Below are 21,367 nucleotides of genomic sequence, written 5' to 3'. Positions count from 1 at the left end.
TCAGTGTTGTGCGCCTTTTTTTGTTCCTCCTTCAAATTAAAACCTGAATAAACACCATGAATCAAAGTGACTCTGCAGTCCTCTGAGGTTTGACAAAGCTTTTATTTTGACACGTGGCCCAGTCAGATACACTGATTTCAGAGACACAATGTCAGCCATAAAACTGATAATAAATTCTAAAATGTCAAATTTATATTCATTAAAATATTTAATAAGCTTCAGCTAGTTTCTGTCCAAAGAAAAATAATCATGTCCTAACACGTTTATGTTTAAACATGAAATATTTCAAGCTTAGTTAATTTGGACGTTTCCAACCACCACTGATCAACCCGATTAGATTCTATTATTTTACATCATGAAATCCATCCTTTAACATTCATCCAACCAACAAAACTGCAACCAAACCCTTGCACACATCTCTGAACAGCAACACAGAGCCTTCAGCACTGCTTCACATCAGTGATTATTAGGAGCAAAACTATGTATGAGAAAAAAACTAAATAAAATCATAAACCACACTTTGACTCAAAAAACAGATTACAGTCATATCCTTTGGACTTGGAGATGAGAAAAAAAGGTTATGAAATGTGGCTAAAAGCAAAGCAGATTATGAACAACAGCTATTTATGCCGTTTACATACTGTAGAATAAATACAGATGAATTTCTTCTCAATCAGAAACAGATGAGGGACGTATTCAGGACTTTGGTGCTTGAAATTAAACCCAGTTATGTCTAAAAATGACTGAATCTGGAATTATACTGATGAGCACACAGGTTGATTCACTAGGATGTTGTAGCAGGTAAACTTCTATGTTGTCTATCAAATGTTAGATTAATTAGAAAAAGTCAAATCTACACTAAAGCTATTGGAAATCTTAGTAAAATACTTAAATCTTTGTGTTATGAATATTGCATGATGCTGAAGGTTCATATCTGAGATATCTGTCAGAGAAGCTGAATTTCAGCATCAGTGCAACTGAATACAAGCGCACAAACCAGCCGTAGCTGTGGGAGGTCATCTGACCATCCAGGACTGGGATGGCAAGCTGTAATTGGTCAGGGGTCATAGACTGTAGTAGGGGGGGGATCAGGGCAGGGTCAAACCTCAGTGTGGCGTTTAGGAGTCGGGTGTTTCTGCAGTGTTGGTGGTGTTTTCGGAGGAGTTGGGGGTCAGGTACTCGAAGGCCTTCTGACTCTGGGAGACAAATTGTTTGAGCGGAGTGAGGAGCAGCTCGGTGGCAGACGGCCGTCGAGGTGCGGCGTCTTCGGAAGGGAGGGGCGTGCCCTCCACCTCTGGGGTTTGGGGCTCCTTCAGGCTGGAGCGACGACGGCCATTGGGAGGGTCGGGGCTCACGGGGCCACCTGAGCCCCGTGTAGCGCGGGAGAGCAGACTCCGACGGCGGCGAGGACGGCTATCCATGGCCTTCAGGAAGAGAGTGTTAGTCGAGCTGCGGCGAGACGAGCTGTCGGATACGAACTCCTCCTGGTTCAGGAAGTCCTCCACCTCCTGAGGAGATGGCTTCTGGAGCTGAAAAAAGACGTGGAGTGTGAAGTTGGAAACTCAGGCATGTTTCAGGTGTGTTTCAGGTGTTTTCAGCTCCCTGGCCTTCGTGGACTTACCAGGCTGTAGAGCGGCGTGGTGTTGATTACCAGCTGCAGGATGATGTTAGTCAGTTCCCTCAGCTCTTGAAGCAGCTGCTGGATTTGGACCGGTACCCCTCGGACCTGACGGACCACACTCAGCTCTGCTAACATGGTGGCCCGAACTCTGATCGCATTCAGAGAGGCCTCTCTAAGGCTCTCTGCTTGGTACACCAACGCCACCAGGAGGCTCTGCAGGAATTGCAGCAGGTCACTAGACAGCCTGAGGACCTGAAGCAGCCCAACCTGCAGGGAACAGACAGGGTAAACAGCTGGGAGCGGGTACAACACGATGTACGCTGTTACAGAGTGAAGGTGTTATCAGGACTCCTTCAAATTCCAGTTGCTTATAGGGTCAGGATGTTTGACAACCTCAACATTTTTATTTGCCTGTATCTGCTTCTTCCATCCTTTCTTGGATGAGAAAACTTTAATGCCTCACTTTTATGAAATATGCAGGACAGGTAAAGGTAAGTCACAACTCTTGAATTTTTGTTTATGCCACCTTTTTAATGATGCCATCAATAAAAGATGTATGAACCCTGTTTGTTCCAACGCAAAACTGAATCAACTAAGAATCAATTGATCAGATTTTCACTCCTCCACCTCCTTTTATCCTGAACTTCCATCTTTTCCCTCCTTTCACTTTTCTGTCACACAAACCAGAATTCCTTACAGTTTATTGGATCTAAAAAACACAATTAAAGATGAAAACTTGGACTCAGCGAGATGCAGTTCAGTGTTTTCTGACCCAGTCAGTAACAAGTTCTCTCCCGACTGATCTGTTATGGCCGTGTCCAGCACAGTGGACCCATCCACGGTGCAGCGCCTAGCACATTCAGCTTACACCACAAAGATCCCCAGTTTGAGACTGGGAGGAGACACAGGTGACAAATCTGTGACAAATCAAACGCATGGATCCATCTGGGAATGGATCGGCATCACAGAACCCTGTGGAACCCCGTGCTCAATACAGCTGAGTGGAGTTCCCTTAACCCCACTGACCCATTCTAATCTGTGTACTAAAATATTGTATTACTGCTCTGTGGTGGATTTCTTCAGTCTTATTAGATCAGTAATTATTGAGTGCCAAATCTGGACCAGGACACTCGTGCTGTTGGTTTGACATAAACTCTCTGTTGTTCTGATGAGCTGAACTGAATCCGTAAACATCTCAGACTCCAGCTGGCAGCCAGCAAGTTTTCCTGGGACACAACAGGAGAGAAACCTTGGACTCGCACCAGCTGGAAGCTGACACGTGAGGACACAACGCAGGAGGAGGCCGAGCTCGGGACAAAGGTGGCAGGAACAGCAAGAATGAGATGAGGGCTCGTCTGACAGACGTCCCCAAATGTAATCAGTGATCCGTTTATTTTTGGAGGAAAGCATTTAATTAATTATGTTCACATGTGAAATTACTCCAATCTGTGCTGGTATTTAGGAGAGCTGCAGTGCAGCTGGCATGACAGCAAAACAAGTACACCTTCAGCCAAATGTGGGATCTTCTTTTGATTATAAACTGATAAAACAGTGACAAGAAGTTTCAAACCTGGAGTTTGGCTCATAAATTAGAAACACATTCAGTCATTTTCCCTTCCTCTAAACCTGTGAGAACACTGTTTCATGTATGGATGAAACTTAAGTAATGTCAGCAATTTTTTTTGTACATTGAAATTTTTTTTGTAGTTTCATGAAATCAAATTTATTCTGGCGTGCATCCCTGCAGAAGCTGAAAAAGGCTCACAGCCCACAGTTTTTACCAGCCATTAAGAATGAGGTGGAATTACACTGCAGTGAAGCAGAACAGAGTCAGAAAACTCTTTGAGTATTTTCACTACAAAAATCTTGTCAGCTTCTCTCAACATAGTTTCGGTCCGCACTGAAATGCTGCCTCATATTCTTACACCATCTTTTATTCATGTAAAAAAATCCTTTCTTACTTTTTTCTTCCTTATTCCCTTCTCCACCTTCTGTCCTCTACTTCCTCCTTTCCCTCTCTATACCCTTCTCTCCTCCTCCACTCCTCTGAGTTTACTTCCTCTCTTACAGAAACGTCTGCAGGTTAAACAAACAAATAATCTGAGGGCTGGAGATAAGACGACACTCATTTTTTCTGACCTAATTTAGATTTGGACCAATGTTGTTACATTACATGCAGCAAAGAGTAGAAGATTATACAACCCTGATTCCAAAGAAGTTGGGTATAAACAGAACTCAGTGTTTTGCAGTCTCATAAACTCAGACTTCATTCACAATAGAACATAGAAAACATGTCAAATGTTTGAACTGAGAAAATGCTCCATTTAATAAAAATAGGAGCTCATTTTGAATTTGATGGCAGCAAAAAAATAAAAAATTGGGCGACGGCAACAAAAGGCTGGAAAAGGAAGTGACACTAAAAAGAAACAGCTTGAGGAGCATTTTGGAACTAATTAGGCTAATTAATTAGGTTAATTAGTAACAGGTTAAGAGGTTCACCAACCTGCAAAAGGTGTCAACAAATTTTGGAAAAAATCTCAGAATAATGTTCCTCAATGCAACATTGTGAAAGCTTTGAAGATCTCATCACCTACAGTACATGATGGCAAAAGATTCAGAGAATCTGGAGAAGTTGCAAATATCAAATTTTAATATAATAATATCAGTACTGGACGTCTGTGATCTCTGAGCTCTCAGGCAGCTCTGCAGCAGGAACACTTACAGACATCACTGTCTGTGAGCACAGCTCACCATACCATCCACAGATGCAGGTTATGCAAAGAAGAAGCCATATATGAAGATGATCCAGAAACACGACCTTCTCTGAGCCAAAGCTCATTTAAAATGGACTGAGGCAAAGTGGAAACTGTTCTGAGGTCAGATCGATCTGTTTGGAAATCATGGAGGCCGCATCCTCAAGACTAACGAGGAGAAGGTCCAACCAGCTCGTTATCAGCGCTCAGTTCAAAGCCGAATCTCTGATGGTATGGGGGGGAGCAGCAGTGGAACTGGCAGCTGGCACATCTGGAAAGGCTCCATCAGAGCAACATGTGCTCCCATCCAGATGACAGCCTTCATGTTTGAGCAGGACGATGCTAAACAGCATCCTGCATCATTCCAGCAGCACGGCTTCATAATAGAAGAGTGCAGGTGCTGAACTGGCCTGCCTGCAGTCCACAGCTGAGAACATTTGGAGCATCAGGAAGCCAAAAACAGGACAAAGCAGAGCCAGGACTGCTGAGCAGCTAGAATCAGACAGAACGGGACAACATTCCTCTCCCAAAGTCCAGCAGCTGCTCTCAGTTCCCAGATGTTTAAGGACTGTTGTTGAAGCAGAGGCTGCACAGCGGGAAACACGGACCTACGACAACTTTTAGAGACGTTTCACTGCCATCAAATTACAAATGAGCTCACATTTTTACTAAAATGGTTCAATTTCTCAAATTTAAACATTCTCAAAGTTTACATATTTAGGGGTGTGGCTGCTATGACTGGCAGGTGTGTTTATAGCTGTCTGACAAATATGATAAGAGAAAACAAAAAGTACTTTATTCATCCCAAATGTTGTGTTTTTATATACTGAGTTCTTGGATGCACAACCCATTCAAGATCTCTGTGCTCCAGTTCCGGTGGATATACTTCCATATTTTTAGTCCGTTACTGAACACTAATTAACAGTCATCTGTGTGTGAGTGCTACCCTAGCTACCTTACATTAGCTGTTAACTGCTGGCTCTAAAAAGCCAGCATGGTGACAGCCAAAATGCTCCAACCGAGCCCTCAAAATGGGCATTCACAGACCAATGAGTCACATCATCTTTCATATACAGTCTATGATTTTACCACAACTGAAACAAAGGAGAAACCACCAAACGTCATCATAATGATCCTTTTGTTGCTTCCTCAGCATTTCTGCATCATTTCAGTTATGTAGGGTCTTCAACTTAGAATATAAAGTGCCTTGAGGCAACTGTTTGTTGTGATTTGGTGCTATATGAATAAAATTGAACTGAAAAACGGAACAGTCCTGAAACCAAGCTGTTAAGTGACAGGTGACCAAGCATCAGTTGACCAATCAGACACGAGTCAGGACAAAATGTGTAACGAGATATTTATGCAGAGTCTGTTGCTGTTCTTGTTTCTCTGAATACAAAATGTTCTCAGGTCCCTCCTGGGAAATATTAGGGTTTGGGTATTTGGGTCAAACAGAGACAGCAGGCCGTGACCTTCTGTACTGCTGACAAACAGCCACATCAGCACATGACCACACACACACACACACACACACACACACACACACACACAAATATGCAGAAACACACAGTGAGAGGCTAATGAGGTAGCTGATTGGTGCTGACACAACAACATGTTGAGCAGCTCACCTGCAGTGACACGTCCTCATTAGTCTGAATGAAACCAGACGGCTGCACCCACGGCCACACAAACCGCAGAGATGTGTCCGGTTTGTGCTTCTAAAAAAAAATCATACTGTGGAGGAGATGAGAGGCTTTTCCGGGTTACTGCCATGTGCCTTTCACAGGACATTCAGACACCAGCAACAAGAAGCAAACTGCTTCTTTGTGAAATACAACCATCAACATTAAAGAAATCTCACTCTGTGCTCACCTTCAGCCAAATGCTGCAAAACTGATGGAGCAGAGCTTCACAGAGCACGTGGATGCCGACCCAAATCATACTGCAAAAGCAACCCAAGAGTCTTTATAATTAAAATTCTGTTAGTTTGTCCAGTTACTTTTGGGCTTCTGAAAACTGTGCACTGTATATAAAAATGGCTGTAATTCCTAAACAGTTAATGCAACAGTTTTGTTAAACCTCCTGAATTAAAGCTGACAGTCTGCACTCAGCGCACATCTTCATAGAAAAACTACTCATTGTGCATTTTAGGTCCATAATTTGAGCCGTGGATATCCCATGATATCCATCTGCATCACTGTATATGTGGCTGATGATGTTTAAAGAACACAGGCTGAGACCGTGAGTCTGAGCAGAGCACACTCGGCCGGCCGTTATCACCCCATCGGCTCAGATGCTCCGCGCAGCACGTAGGCAGCGAGTTCCACTTAGATTACAGTCGTCTGCAGAGGAAGCACACCCATTTATCTTTAATGGAGCTCGCTTTCCTGAAGGCAGGAGACTCCCGTCTGTGCTGTTTAAATCCATCCCTCGCTCCCCGGAGAGCATTTATCGTTTTTATTTTAACAGCAGGACATCTAAACGGGCACGTTGATATTTATTTTCTGTTCTCATCTGCACCCCGAAAAAAAAATATTTACATGTGAGGCCGGGAGGCCAAAGTGAAAGTGACCTCGGAGATGTGTTTATGAGCGTTTCCTGCTGTCATTATAATGCTGGGAGGACAGGTGTGCCAGAAACACCTGCACCGACCGGCTCGAAGCCACCAAGGTCCCAGCTGCATCTGCCTCCTCTTATTCATTCAAATAATGTTTTAGTTTGGTGTCGTGTTTTCTTTCCGTTGATTCTTCATTAGTTCAGTTTTTGAATTTATCTGCTGACTCTAATCTGTAATCGATCAAACTGAGTCTGATGGGACCGATCAGCTCCTCTGTGAGAGATGTGCAAAAACAAGGAACTGCTCGTGTGTCTGCTCACGTAGCTGCCACACACACACACACACACACACACACACACTTGAACTTCTATTTCTGTGAGGACCCTCACACACACACACACACACTTGAACTTCTATCTCTGTGAGGACCCTCACACATGCACACACGCACACACTTATGGTTTTGTAAAGTTTTTGGACAGTTAAGAACATGAATTTTCCTTTTCATTATCATTTTTGGCACTTTGAGTCTCTTTAGTTCTTTGGTATTGAACAGTTTGTTGAGTTTTTGATCAGTTCTGGTTCGATTACAGTCCCAGACTCCAACCATCAGTCTCTACACGTGTGCTGTTGGATAATTAAAGATGTTTTTGGGCAGTGTCTGGGAAATATCTGGAAGACTCTGGAACATTGTTAGATTGTTTTGAGACTAGTTTTGGACAGGTTTGGGAATACATTTAGCCCTATGTGCTAATTTTCTTAGAACAAATAGGCCAAAATCTTCCAAGCTTCTTAAATTTGGAACTTTTTGGGGATTGGGATGGGATTGCTTTTATTCCCTTTCATCACATTTTGGGTGCAGTTTTCATGTAGGTTGCATTTCTAGGTCCTTTACCCTTTTTTCCTGCACAGCGTCTGGTTTTCTGATGAATTCTCAGCGGTTTTAGGTCGGTTTGGTCAGTTAGTTTTGAACAGTTTTAGTTTATTGGATATTTTAGATTGAGCTGGATGGAAAGCTTTGGACAGGTTAAATTCTCTGTGTCGACCTCTGACCCCCAATTCTAACGTGAACTTTGAAATCCCGTCTGAGCCCTCAAACAGTCGGTTAAGGCTCAAAAAGTGTGATTCTAAACTGGTCCTCACAGAGATGGATGAAGGAGAGCGCTCCTCTTACAGCAGCTGCTTCACGTCTCCTCGTCTGTTTGTTAGTTCTGGATGAAGATTTTTATCAGCGCTGAAATAACACAAGCATTTGTTTTTGGGAACAGCCTTCTGCTGGCTCTCAGCGACAGGAGCCGATCCCAATCTCAGAGTTATAAAAGCTGCCGGGAGAAGAGCTGTGTGTTTTTTTTTTGTTTAGACAAATCGAAGAGGACGGGTCAAAGGTGAGAGCTGCTAAAAATACCACGAGAAACTAAATCCCAATATGATGCTTTAAATAACTGAAACTCTCATTAATACACAAATAAAAACACTCTGTACTAAAAATGTCCCTGGGCACTTATCAGCCTCAGCAGTGATGTTCAGTTTAATTTGGCTCACGTGGACACATTATCATCATCATGTGCTGATCATATTACTGGGGAACGTCCTCAGGATGAACCCACTTACTTTTCCTTCTAATAGAGTGTTTTTAAACTGTGACAGCAGCACTCTGTTCTGAGTGCTTCCTCCACTGCATCCCCTTCATGTCCAAGTCTTTCTGACAGATTATACACACAGCTTCACACATTCACACACACACAGCTGACAAATGACAGTAAACCCTGAAAAAGGCTTTCTGTCTTTAAAGGTGGGATTCACAAATACTCATCACCATCATCATCAAGACTTTAAACATCCATCCATCCATCCTCTACCATTTATCCTCTTCAGGGTTGCGGGGGTGCTGGAGCCTATCCCAGCTGTCATAGGACGAGAGGCAGGGTACACGCTGTACAGGTAGCCAGCCTGTCGCAGGGCCAACACAGAGAGACACACAACCATTCACACTCACATTCATGGTGTTCCTGACCACCCTCAGAAAGTCTTATCGGGTGTTGAATTAATGGATCTAAAAATGAGGCCTGAGCTGAGACTGAGGAAGCAGGATGTATAATATCTTGGTATAATGGGAATCTGCCTACATAGATTTGCTCGCTGGTCAACCTAATCCTCGAATGAACTGCACAAACCACACAAGCTGTGTCTCTGATTCAGTCTTTTCTTCACTTTTGGTTGTTGGCAGTTTGATCTTCAATTAAATCTGAATGTCAGTTTTTAAAAAAAGTCTTAAACTTGCCTTAAACTTTAGGAAACCCTGATACAGTTTCCAGTTCACCATGAGAGGAGGAAGAAGAAAATAAGATTGTATCCAAGTAAATCCTGGATAAGCCTCTTTCCTTACACTTAAAATGTCCAGAATTCATAAAATGGACTTAATGTTTTATTCAGAATGATGTGAAATAGGTGACTAAGCCCACAGCTCAGCGGGGTAGCTCTCAGACCAAATCCTGCGTTTTTTGGTTTCTTGCTACACTAAAACTTTCTGGTGAAATGCTGCCCTCTGGTGGTGAAAGGGTTGGTTACATTATGCAGAGGGTAATTTTATACTAGGAAACAGCGAGTGGAACGCAAACAGTGCTGCTAATTAATTTCTAAGCGATGGTAAAACCCTGAGTTAAAAGCAAAGTGATTACTGTTCTTCTGGTTTTCTGAGTTTGTCAAAGAATATCAAAGAATAAATAAATTAATAAAGTTCAGGTTTTATGCAACATTTTGGACCCAACATGGTGATTTAAAAAAAAAATGTAGTGAATAAAATTATTGGATATAAATTTAAATTATGTGGTATGAATCTGAGGTCTGTGGTGACCTGTAGACAGACGAGGGGCCACATCCTCATCCTAATATCCCTGATCACAATGCGGGTAAACTACAGATATGATGATGATGAGCAGTGATGAACAGAGTCTGAGGAACTGTCACAACAGATGGGTTTGAGAGGGGCGAGAGAGGTGTGATACCACTGACACAAAGTGAGAGAGCGCAGTCAAACAGATATTTGATGTGACATTTTGGTGTCTTTCAACCTCAAAATATTCATGCTTTATTTCTAACATTTTTATTATATTATATTTTCGGTCTTATTTTCGGTCTTAGGTCTATTGTTATTACCGGGTTGCCAGTGCCGAACCCATCGTCTCTCCTCTCCTTCAGGAGGAGGGGATTCCCATAGCAACCTGTGACCTGTGATTTGTTGATGGGACATTTTCACTCCTGTTTTAATAATCACCATGGCAGCCTCCAAGGAGACATGTACCCTGCAAACATTCCCTCTTGGGAACCATGTTAGGGCACTGTGGGAAGCTCACTGTGGGCCCTCCTACTGGTGTGAAATATGGGGCATGTCTTGACCCTGCACTTTGGGGCCCAAATGGGATCCAGTTGGGCAACTGATAGTATAGGCTGACTGTGGGCTGCCCACACTAAGCAGAGAAGGGCCCACAGTGTACCCACACTCTAGGTGTGGGCTGCTTTTTTTGGGAGTCCCATCCAGGCCCCACATTTCATGCTGTAGTGGAGGGTTTTGACTCTTTTGGGCCCAAAAGGGCAAAACTTATATGGGCTTCACATGGGCTAGGCTACATGGGCCCCACATGGGTTTTCTATGGGCAAGCCCACTGTGGGCCCACCATGGGCTAGCCCATGGAAAATCCATACAGGGACCCTAAAAGGCACAAATTGCTGTGGGCTCTGGGTGGGCACAGCCACATGGGGTGTAAGTGTGGGTTTTCCCTGCCCACACAGGCCCACAGTTCACCCACAGCTACCCAAAGAGAGCCCACACATTTGCTGGGTATAACATCACAGAATAAGAACTTGCACTCTCTGGACTTCCCATTTCATAGGAGTGCTGTTGTCTGATGTTAAATTGAGTTCCACTCCTAGATTTTCTGTGAGTTTTTAGTCATATCACAGCACCATAAGCCACTTTATGGCATCCTCCATATTGATTTGAGGCACGAAGCGAGCAGCAGCATCCTGATAGAGTCACCTTCAACCACCAGCTTCCCCTTATGGATGCTTGGAAGTTTCTGTTGTGGTTTAATTTCTAATGTCTATTGTGTTCATTTGGAGACATTCATTAACAAAACCCTGGTTTTAATGGTCAAATTTGGCAACTTTAAAACACTCAGTGCTAGATTTGTGCAGTTTGAGTCACTCATCAACCATACCTAAATCAAAACTGAGCACACAGAGATAAGACACATATTTTAGATTCAGTGTGACTTCCTTAATCCCGCTCAGAAAACAGGAAGCACGTTATAACTGCAGAACTTGCCTGAGAATCGTCACAGTTTGATCTTTTCTTCAGCGTCACTGAGATCCAGTGAGAATTGTCTGAAGCAGTTTTTAAACAGGAGCTGCCAACAACAGCAGTGGATCAGACATGTGACAGCATGCTCGACCTGCAGCCAGATTTCTGGACCTTTTAATGAAAAAAATATCCTAATCTGATTATTCTCTCTCTCTGGCATTCAGGTCATGTGTAAATTTCACCTGAACAAACCTCACAACTCTGTCAGGTCTGATTTGAGACACGCAGGTGAAACCTCAGACACGAAGTTCAGCAGGAATTCATTTTCCTCTCACCTTGTCGGCAGCATCCTCCAGCATCCCGACGGCTCTCTGCAGCTGCTCTCTGATCTTCATCAGGCGGTGATACAGCTGCAGGCTGAGAGTCAGCAGGAGGCTACGGACCCTCGTCCACACACTGGGCTCATCGCCATCATCTTCGCTCTCGTACTGCTCCACCCTCATCTCCCATTCCTGACCTGATGGATGGCAGAGAGTGTCAGAAACAGAAGTCTTTGTATTCACCACAAATTTTTGCAACAAACAGCAATGAAAGCAACATTTCTCAGAACAAAAAAAAACAACCTGCAGTTTGAAGAGTAGAAAGAGCCTCAACACTGATGTTTACCAGAAGCCCACAAACGCGGGCCAGTACCTACTCTTCGACTCCCTCCACCCACCGGAAAACAAACTTGGGGTGATCAGGACCCTGCAACACCGGAAAGAAAGCGTTCCCTCCAAGGCAGACGGGAAACAAAAGGAACATGTGGTTACCCCAACTGGGCTTTCATCAAATCAGCTAAAATGCACAAGAAAGAAGCTCAAACACAAACTACGAATAAGAATAACAAGCAGAACAACATTGTCGTCCCTTATGTGGCAGGTTTGTCAGAGAAACTCAGAAGAATTTTCTCCAAGCATGACATCCAAGTATACTTCAGACCAAGACACACTCTGAGGTAAAAACTGGTTCATCCCAAGAACAAACCCCCAAACAAAAGATCAGCAATGTAGTGTCTGCTGTGCAGTGCAGTGAAGACCTCTACACTGGAGAAACCAAACAGCCTCTTCACAAACAAATGGCACAACATAGAAGAGCCACTTCGACAGGACAAGATTCAGCTGTACATCTGCATCTAAAGGTCAAAGGTCACTCTTTTGAGGATCCCAATCTTCATTCAATGTTCACCCAGCGTTGGCCCAAGAAGACAGATGGTTTGAAAGAGGAGTAAAAAAAGCATCTATGTCCACATCATTGAACAGAGGAGGTGGATTACATCACCAGCTGTCAGACACATACTATGCAGTCCTGAGATCCCTTCACAGGCGCCTCAGCCCCCACTCACAGCTTACTTCAGGTGACCTCAATAGGTCACCTGACAGGGTGGGACAAGGTCTCAAATTCACCTGGTGTAATGACCCACACCTTTTTTAACACCTTGGCTCATGCAATGATGCACATGATCAACAGTGGGTCAACGACCACCTCCAAAGGGGACACCCCCCACTCTGGTTTAAATACCTGGGATTCTTCGCTTTCTGGTTTTAGAACTGAAGAAGGTTCTTGGATGAGAGGTGAAAAACCGTCAAAACATCCAAACAAGTCCAGTCACCTTTTGTTTTTCAAGCTTCCAGGACTACCGTGACCTGGATGACTGAGAACTTACACGGACAAACACCCCCATTTCTGCTTGCAGTGCGTTTTCCACAGGAAAACTTTCTGTTTCCATAAATCAGAATTCTTCGAGCTGCAGGATTAAATCGGATTTTGCTGTCATGACATGATAACTACAAGTGATCAAAATCAAAAGGGACTAAAATTTCTTTGACTGCCACTTTAGAAGTACAGCTGCTTTTCCAAAACGTAGATTTCCAGTTACTAAAACCCTCGCCATACTCACGCAGTGTAGGTGGGAGGGGCAGATAGTGGGCGGTCGCGTCCTCCAGGCGACTCAGCACATCGTCGAGTCCTAACATGGCGGCTTGGCCCACCTGAGTGTCCTGCAGCTGCTGAACAGCTACCCGAGCTGAGTCAGCCAGATGCTCCAACTGATCCAGAGCTGCGTCCAGGCTGTCCACCACCCAGACCTGCACGTCGTCCAGCGTCAGGAAGAAGGCGTCCTTCAGGTGATTCATAACCTGAGGAGCAGGACAGAGACTCTGGTCAGCAGAGGTAGATGTAAAAGGACAGCATGTCAGTTTACAACATCTTCATACAATTTACAGTCACTGTAATGCCGGGAAAGACAGCTCAATAGTGAACAATATCATGGGCTAGATGGTCCCTCAAAGGTTAAACCTGTAATAACTGTTTTTTAGGGCTATTGCATGTTAAGCATTTAATTAAAACCAACAGTCTCAGAGAGCCTGCAAATGTTGGAGGAAAGCAATTCAAGGGTAGCTAGCTGGGATTCAAACCTCTTGGTTATCCAAGTTGCCCCAGTCACTGCAGAAGTGTGTTGGAAACACAGCATCTTATCTCCAAACACACACAAAACAAAAAACTTGCAGCACCCAGAGCACCTGTCTGCTGCTGAACCGGAGCTGCCCGCAGGCTTTGATTCTCTCAACATTAAACAGTTTGCCTTCAGATCTCCGTTCTATACAAACACATTAAAACACTAGAAAACTAAAATGGAATCCTTTGGGTGGTGTCTGCAGCAGTTCAAGCTGGAAGAACTTAGTCATTTGTTGCCTTAATGCTAAATAAAGCTGGCAACAACAATTTTGAAGGATCTGTGTATACCCTGAAAGATTAAAAAATTCTGTGATTTTGACTTGACCCCTCTTCTGCTGTTTGGGGCTTTTTCTTTCAATGGTCTGGACGCCAGTTTATAGAGCAGAAATTTACCATGTTACCTTCACTGGCAGACGGTACAAAGAAAACGTGAGAAGATGCTCATGTGGGCTCATCTCGCTTCAATACTTTCACAGCAGAAAAATCAGATATGAGAACAGGATGGACCTCGTCTGTCGACTGGTTCAGGATCGGAAAGTTTTTCTCCAGATGATCGAGACCGACGAGAGCAAAACTGTTGGCAACTTCAACTGCAGAGAGCAAGATGAAAAAAGGTGAATGAAAACAGTTTGAAGAAAGGAAAATGAAGCTGAAAGCAGTGTTAAGAGTATCAGTGTTTAGCACGTTTCAGCAGTACTATCACGTACTCTGCGGCTCCAAACTCTGGAGAAGGGGTGTAGCTCGTCTCATGGCCTCTTGGGAGATGCTGCGAACTCCGACCTCGGCCACTCCTCCCATTAGATCCAGAAGACGGTAGCGACCTTTGACCCCAGAGTACACTGAAGTCACTGACTGTAACGCTGAGCGAATGAGAGGCAGATGGGAAGCTCTCAGGATGGCACTGATCTGAAACACAGAGGAAAACTCTCACACCTTCCAGGAACTAAATACCATCTAAACAGTTACAATGTTTTTTCAAAGCTGAGGAATAGTTTGGGTATTTTAGAACATTTGTAACACCAGAACCACCAAAGGGGCAGAGCGGAGAAGTGTGAGCAGAGTGAGAACCAGGCGGGATGATGCTCAGAGCAGCAGGGAAGCTGAAGATGCAGTGAGCAGAGTGTCCAGAGTCTGCAGCACTGACTTCATCAGATAAATAGTGAAATCTGGATTCCAGGCCTGAGCAGGATGAGGAGGGCTGCAGACCCTCCTCAACTTATATTATCCTTATTAGACAAAGATAACTGGGGTGGATACAAAATTCAGTTTTTAAATTATTTAATTTATTAAAAGAAACAAATGATCCACCTGGCAAACCTACCTGGCCTTGTGTCAAAAAGGAATTCCCTCCTTGTTAATTCATGAATTAACTGATTAATCCCATTTTTGAAAAGCTGACTTCAGTGTCACGGCCACACCCACACCTGCTCACTGCAGACCTGCTGAGTGAAGAAATCCCTTAAACAGACGCTGTCTGACAAAGTGAAGCTTTACGATCTAAAGAACCAGCTGAGAAACAAAGTCACATCTATCAGTCTGGAAAGGGTTACAAAGACATTTTAAGGCTTTGGGACTCCAGAGAACCACAGTGAGAGCCGTTATCCACACAGAAAACCTGGAACAGTGGGGAACCTTCACAGCAGCGGCCGGCCTACCAAAATGACTCCAAGAGCGCATCGAGGACTCATCCAGGAGGTCACAGGAGAACCCAGAGCAACATCTAAAGAACTGCAGGCCTCACTTGGATCAGTTAAGGTCAGAGTTCATGAATAAGAAAGAGACTGGGCAAAAATGGCCTCCATGGGAGAGCTCCAAGGAGAAAACCACTGCTGAGCAACAAGAACACAAAGACTCGTCTCACATTTACCAACAAACATCCTGATGATCCCCAAAACTTTAGGGAAAATATTCTGAGGACTGAAGAGACAAAACCTTTCTGGAAGGTTTCAGTCTCCTTACAAAACAAAAAACAAAACGAAGGTTTTGGAGCGACCTCAACAAAGTCTGGACTTAAATCAGATTGAGATGGTTTGGAATGGCCTTAAACGGGCAGTTCATGCTGGAAAACCCTCCACTGTGGCTGAATTCAAAGTGTTCTGCAAAGAAGAGTGGACCAAATTTCCTCCACAGTGACTCACAGCCAGTTATCACAAACTCCTGACTGCAGTTCTTTCTGCTCAGAGCGGCACAGCCAGTTATCAGAGTTAGGGGGAAACGAGTTTCTCACACAGGGCAGGAAGGTGTGGAGAGCTTTGTTCCCTTAATGAATGAAATCATCATTTATTTACTCAGGTTATCTTTGTCTAATAGAATATTTTTGTTGATAGGAAACATGTGAGTGTGACAAATTCACACAAAAAAAAAAGAACAGGAAGGGGAAATATTTTTTCACAGCCCTGTATATATAAATTTGACTTTTTTTTTTTTCATTCTTGTGGGAGAGTTGTGTAACTATGGTTATAATTCATCATTTACATCATCATCATCATCATCATCAAGCGTTATTTATCAAGCACTTTAAAAAGCCACAGCAAATACAAAGTGCTGTACACCAAATAATAAAATATATATGTATATATATATTAAAAGAAGAAAAACAATTAAAAATAAATAATTAAATAATAAAGTAAAATATTAAAATAGATAAGATCAATGTCTCATGCTGGGTTGAAGGCCAGAGAGTATAAATAAGTTTTAAGATGAGTTTTAAAAATAGACAGTGAAGGCGATTGTCTAACGTGCGAAGGCAATTCATTCCACAACTTAGGGGCAATAATGGAAAAGGCTCGGTCCCCTCTGAGCTTCCGCTTAGATCTCTGTATGCGTAACAGCATCTGATCAGATGACCTAAGATCTCGGACAGGAGTATAGGAGCAAAGCAGTTCAGAAAGGTAAGGAGGAGCAAGGCCATTTAAGGATTTAAAAACAAATAAAAGGACCTTAAAATGGATTCTAAAGTGCACAGGCAGCCAGTGGAGTGAAGCCAGGACAGGTGTAACATGCTGTCTTTTACGTGTTCCAGTCAGGAGACGTGCAGCGGCATTTTGAACCAACTGGAGACGTCAAAGAGAGGACTGGCTGACTCCAACATAAAGTGCGTTACAGTAATCAAGCCGAGATGTAATAAAGGCGTGTATCACTGTTTCTAGATGCTGCCTAGAAAGGATAGGTTTAACCTTTGTCAATTGCCTTAAGTGAAAGAAGCTAGACTTCACTACTTCACTGATTTGTCTGTCCAATTTAAAATCACTGTCCATTATAAAGCCCAGATTTGTAATTATGGGCTTAACATATGAGGCCAAAGGGCCCAAGTCAACCTGGGGCGGAGGCTCACAAGAGCTACTGGGTCTAAGCACCAACACTTCAGTCTATTTACATGCTTATTCTGTATTTGTGTTACTCGTGTTTTCACTCAAGTGACAGATGGGATCACTTCCTCCTCCTCTGGAGAAACGTTTGGGTGAAACCTTCGTCTCTTCCGGTCTTTGCTTACCTCATGATCTTCACCAGATGACATTTCTCTTTCGCCAAATCTGAGGAAGAAACAAACAGAGGTCACAGACTCATCATCATAACTCCAAAGTTCAACCTTCACATCAGCACGAGGCAGTCAGCTGTCGAGCTTCCACAAAGCTCATGACTGTTCCGCTCCAACCAGCATGAAAATCAGCATTTCCCTGCATCATCTACTGCAGCCACCGAGCACACAGCGGCTCAGACACGCAGCACAAAACGCTCATTCAGCCTCGCCTTTGAAATGAGAGCGCAGAGAAACAGCGTGAAGACTTTACGAGGTCTCGCATTTTCATCACGTCTGCGTTTCTGCTCGGCAAGTTCTCTCTGTAAGGACGGAAAGCACCTTTTGCTGGTGTGGCTCCCAGACTGAACGAGTTGCTCCTCCATATTAGTCTCGCCCCAGCCAGCCTAATATGGTCTTTAAAAACACACTTTTTCTTCAAGCTTTCAGTCAGTCTTACTCATTTTTGCTCATTTTAATTTTGGTCTTTTAGTTTAATTTTCAGAAATTTTTATGTTTACTGTTGTTCATTTTTATTTCTTGTTTATTATCTGGGGTTTTTTTGTTGTTGTTTTTGCTGTCTTTGGATTGATTAGCCTAACTGCTCCCTGGTACAAAGTCAGTGTTTTATATATAAATATATATATATATATAATACTTTATTTCACTTTTTCAAAAACAATGTTACACTTATAAACTGACAAGACAAAATCAACCCAGGAACTTAATTTGGGGAGCCTACTTCAGAGGGTGAGTGAAGAAGATGGTTTTACCCCTCACATTACTTGGTAGAATTAATGTTATAAAGATGAATATCCTTCCTAGATTCCTATATATGTTTCAGTCACTTCCAATTCCTGTCCCAATAGCATTTTTTTCCTCTCTTAAAAAAACAATCAGGAAATCTATTTGGCAAGGTAAGACGCCAAGACTCAGCATGGATAAATTATTGTTGCAGTATGAGGATGGAGGTCTCAATCTCCCAATTTTCAGCTGTACTTTTATGCTGCTCAGTTTAGGTTTTTGGCACAGATGTTTGACTTGGAGACGTCTCCTTCATGGCTCAGAATCAAAACATGAAAGATGAGTTACCAATAAATTTATTGTATAAATGGGAAATAAAAACTATTAAAACGGCAACTGATAATCCCTTAATTATCCAAACAATCCAAATTTGGTATAAACTGCATGAATTGTTTAAGTTAAAAGGATTTCTTTCTCCTAAAAGCCCCTTATGGGGAAACAGAGAGCTACCGAAGATTTTTCAGACTGGTAACTTGGCAGGAAAAAGGTATTAAATGATTAGAACACTGTTATAAAGATGGAGTATTTATGTCCCTAGAACAGTTAAAAGAGAAATTTAAGATGACAAATAAGGATTTCTTTAGTTATCTCCAATTATGTGACTTTATTAGAACTAATCATAAAGGAAATTGGAAGTTACCTCCCATGTCTCTGGTCGAGTATATGTGTCATGCTGGCCAGCCATTATTCAGAACTATCTCAAGGGTGTATACAGCCCTTATCTCAACTTTAACAATAACAGATACGGATAGTTCAAGAATTAAATGGGAGAAGTTCCTGGGAATATCTATTGAGAAGCAGTTTTGGAAGAATCTGTGCAGAGAAAGGGTCACCTCTACTTTAAATGCTCGATTTAGGCTCATACAATTCAAGTTCTTGCATCAGTTGCATATTACCCCAAATATAACTCCAAAATATCTCCTCTTTGTTTTAGATGCACCACAGCAGAGTTCCTCCACGCTACCTGGCAGTGCTCTAAATTGCAGGGGTTCTGGCAGGGGGTTACGATTCCTCTGGACCCTGAGATTTGTCTTTTAGGGAATTTGGAGAAGTCCAATCTAGAGACAAATCATGCTAAGAAACTTACGGGAATTCTTTTGGCAATTGCTAAAAAATATATTGTTATTGTGACAAAGTGGAAATAATAACTGTGTGACCCTCGAGAAAATAACCTATTGGATGCAGAATAGAAGCAAGATTTTTGATAAAATATGGCAACCATTTTTAAGATATATGCAAAACCTACCAGCACACTCGGTTGATTAATGTACCCGTTTTTGAGGATTTATAAACAATAGTGATACTATCTGTCTCTCGGTGTCGCTCAGATTCCTATATACTGTTTATACTTATCTAATCCTCAATGATCCCCCCCCCCCTTTTTTTAAATTATTTAATTATTATTATTTTTTATTTTATCTTTTTCTCTCTTTCTTCTTTATCTCGTTCTGTCATGTCATTGTAAAGTTTTTTTTGTTTTTTTTTAGGTGTGTTTTTTTTACTCTCCAGAGAGTTTGAAGCTGAAGGAAGAGTTTAGATACAGACGTCTATGAATCTGTGACCCAGCTTCTCATACCTTATGAAAGGGTCCATTTTATCCAAACCATGATCTTTTCATAAAAAGTTAAAAATAGAAATAAATAAATAAAACTGAACCTCAGTTTCCTGTTTGAAAGTCCTTTTAAATTTTGCTGTGTTTTGTTGGAGGGAAAATACATTTTTACATTTGAATTTAACTAAAAATGCAGTTTATTGTATGAGAACATAAATCTGGAAAAAAAAAAGTTGCCTAATCAATAACAGACTTGATGTTTTAGCTCTAAAATGCTAAACTAATGACAGAAAACTCCTAAATAAAGGGCAGCAAAGTCTTACCCCATCACAGGAGCGTTGATGAACCAGCTGAGTTGAGTCATGATGACAAAGATGATGAAGACTCTGACTTTATAACCTGCAGATACAGAGTCCTGCTGGGATTTGAGGTTAATAATCAGCGAGCTGATTGGCTGGAGCATGGTGTGATGTCACTGAGGTTTTAGTTTTTAACAGTGAAACTGAAGCAATATCCTGCTCCATGTGTCTCTGACAAATCAATTAGCTCTGAATCAAAGGGGTCATTCAGGAGGAATGTGCTGGAAGCTGAGAGCTGACAGACACACAAACAGCTTTAGTCAGGCGCTGCAGAGCACCTGAAAATGAGCAGAACTGGTGTTTCTGCAGCTGACACAGAAAGACAGTCAGTGTCCAGAATTAAGGTGTGAATAAGCTAAAGAAAAAAGCTGATCAGGTCATTTCAAAAACACATAAAACTGCAGCGCCCCCTGGTGTGTGGGCTACAGTTTCCTTCCATGCCAAACGGTTTACTCATCATCTGAAACTAAAGTCTTTATGTATATTAACAGCACACAAACTGCAGATGTAGAAGTTTTTAACTGCTGCTTTTATTTCATTATAATTTTTAGGACTGAATCAAACGTCTTCCAGCCCTTCCTTCTTTAGTTATTACCCAAGAAAGAAAGAGCCAAAAACTGCAGTTCCCTCATCGAAGGCTTCAGCTGCAACAATCAGACTCACTGAGCCGAAGCTCTCCACTGAGTTTGACTGCTGGTGCTTTTTTGGATCATTTCAATGGAATGAACTCATAAATAATAAAGCCTGCTCTGCAGTAAAGCTCCAAAAATTCAGTCCTGTTCTGGGTGAGAGAAATCCTAGTATTTTATTAGTCTTTTAATTGGTACTAATTATCAGGTATGTGCACTCCATCTGTACAGTTTCAGGATTTTTCTAACCAAGCTAGCTGGCATTACTCAAAACTCATCCAAATATGGTCATCACAATTCTATTTCCCCCTGAATTCTGAGCCTATTTGTCTGTGTAGGTTCTCAGTCATCCAGGTCATAGTAGGACTTAAATATCCCCCACTGGGGTAATTAAACCCCAGTGGGGGGTTAAATACCTGGGTCTCTCCACCTTTTTGTTTGAGAACTGAAGCCTTTCAGATGACAGGTGAAACATCTTTAAGAAACACATAGAAGTCCTTTTTTCAAGCTTTTTTGCATTTGCACAATATTACTAAAATCAGAAACATCCTGTCTCAGAGTGATGCTGAAAATCTAATTTACGCATTTATTACTTCTAGAGCTTCATTATTATCAGGCTGTCATAAAAACTCCCTGAAAAGCCTTCAGCTGATCCAGAATGCTGCAGAGAGAGTGCTGACAGAGCGCAGAGCCTTCAGCTTCTATGGAACCAGCTCCCAGCTTGGATTCAGGAGACAGACACCCTCTCTGTTTTTAAGATCAGGCTTAAAACTTTCCTT

General features: G+C 42.4%; 1 protein-coding gene across 1 annotated transcript; it reads right to left on the bottom strand.

Annotated features, from left to right (window-relative positions):
* Positions 1-83: 83 nt before the first annotated feature.
* plin6 (perilipin 6) lies at positions 84-19,989 on the bottom strand. The gene is made up of 8 exons (XM_030750248.1): positions 19,924-19,989; positions 17,221-17,260; positions 14,435-14,633; positions 14,235-14,317; positions 13,171-13,408; positions 11,567-11,748; positions 1,622-1,888; positions 84-1,529 (listed from the first exon to the last, which is right to left on the bottom strand). Exons 1-8 carry the CDS (start codon positions 19,962-19,964, stop codon positions 1,119-1,121), a joined length of 1,461 nt encoding a protein of 486 aa, XP_030606108.1. The 5' UTR covers positions 19,965-19,989; the 3' UTR covers positions 84-1,118.
* Between the last annotated feature and the right edge of the window lie 1,378 nt (positions 19,990-21,367).

Source organism: Archocentrus centrarchus, chromosome 16 (genome assembly GCF_007364275.1).
Source record: "Archocentrus centrarchus isolate MPI-CPG fArcCen1 chromosome 16, fArcCen1, whole genome shotgun sequence".
NCBI lineage: Eukaryota > Metazoa > Chordata > Actinopteri > Cichliformes > Cichlidae > Archocentrus > Archocentrus centrarchus.
The sequence above is the reverse complement of the archived record's forward strand: the minus strand, read 5'-3'. Positions and strand labels throughout refer to the sequence as shown.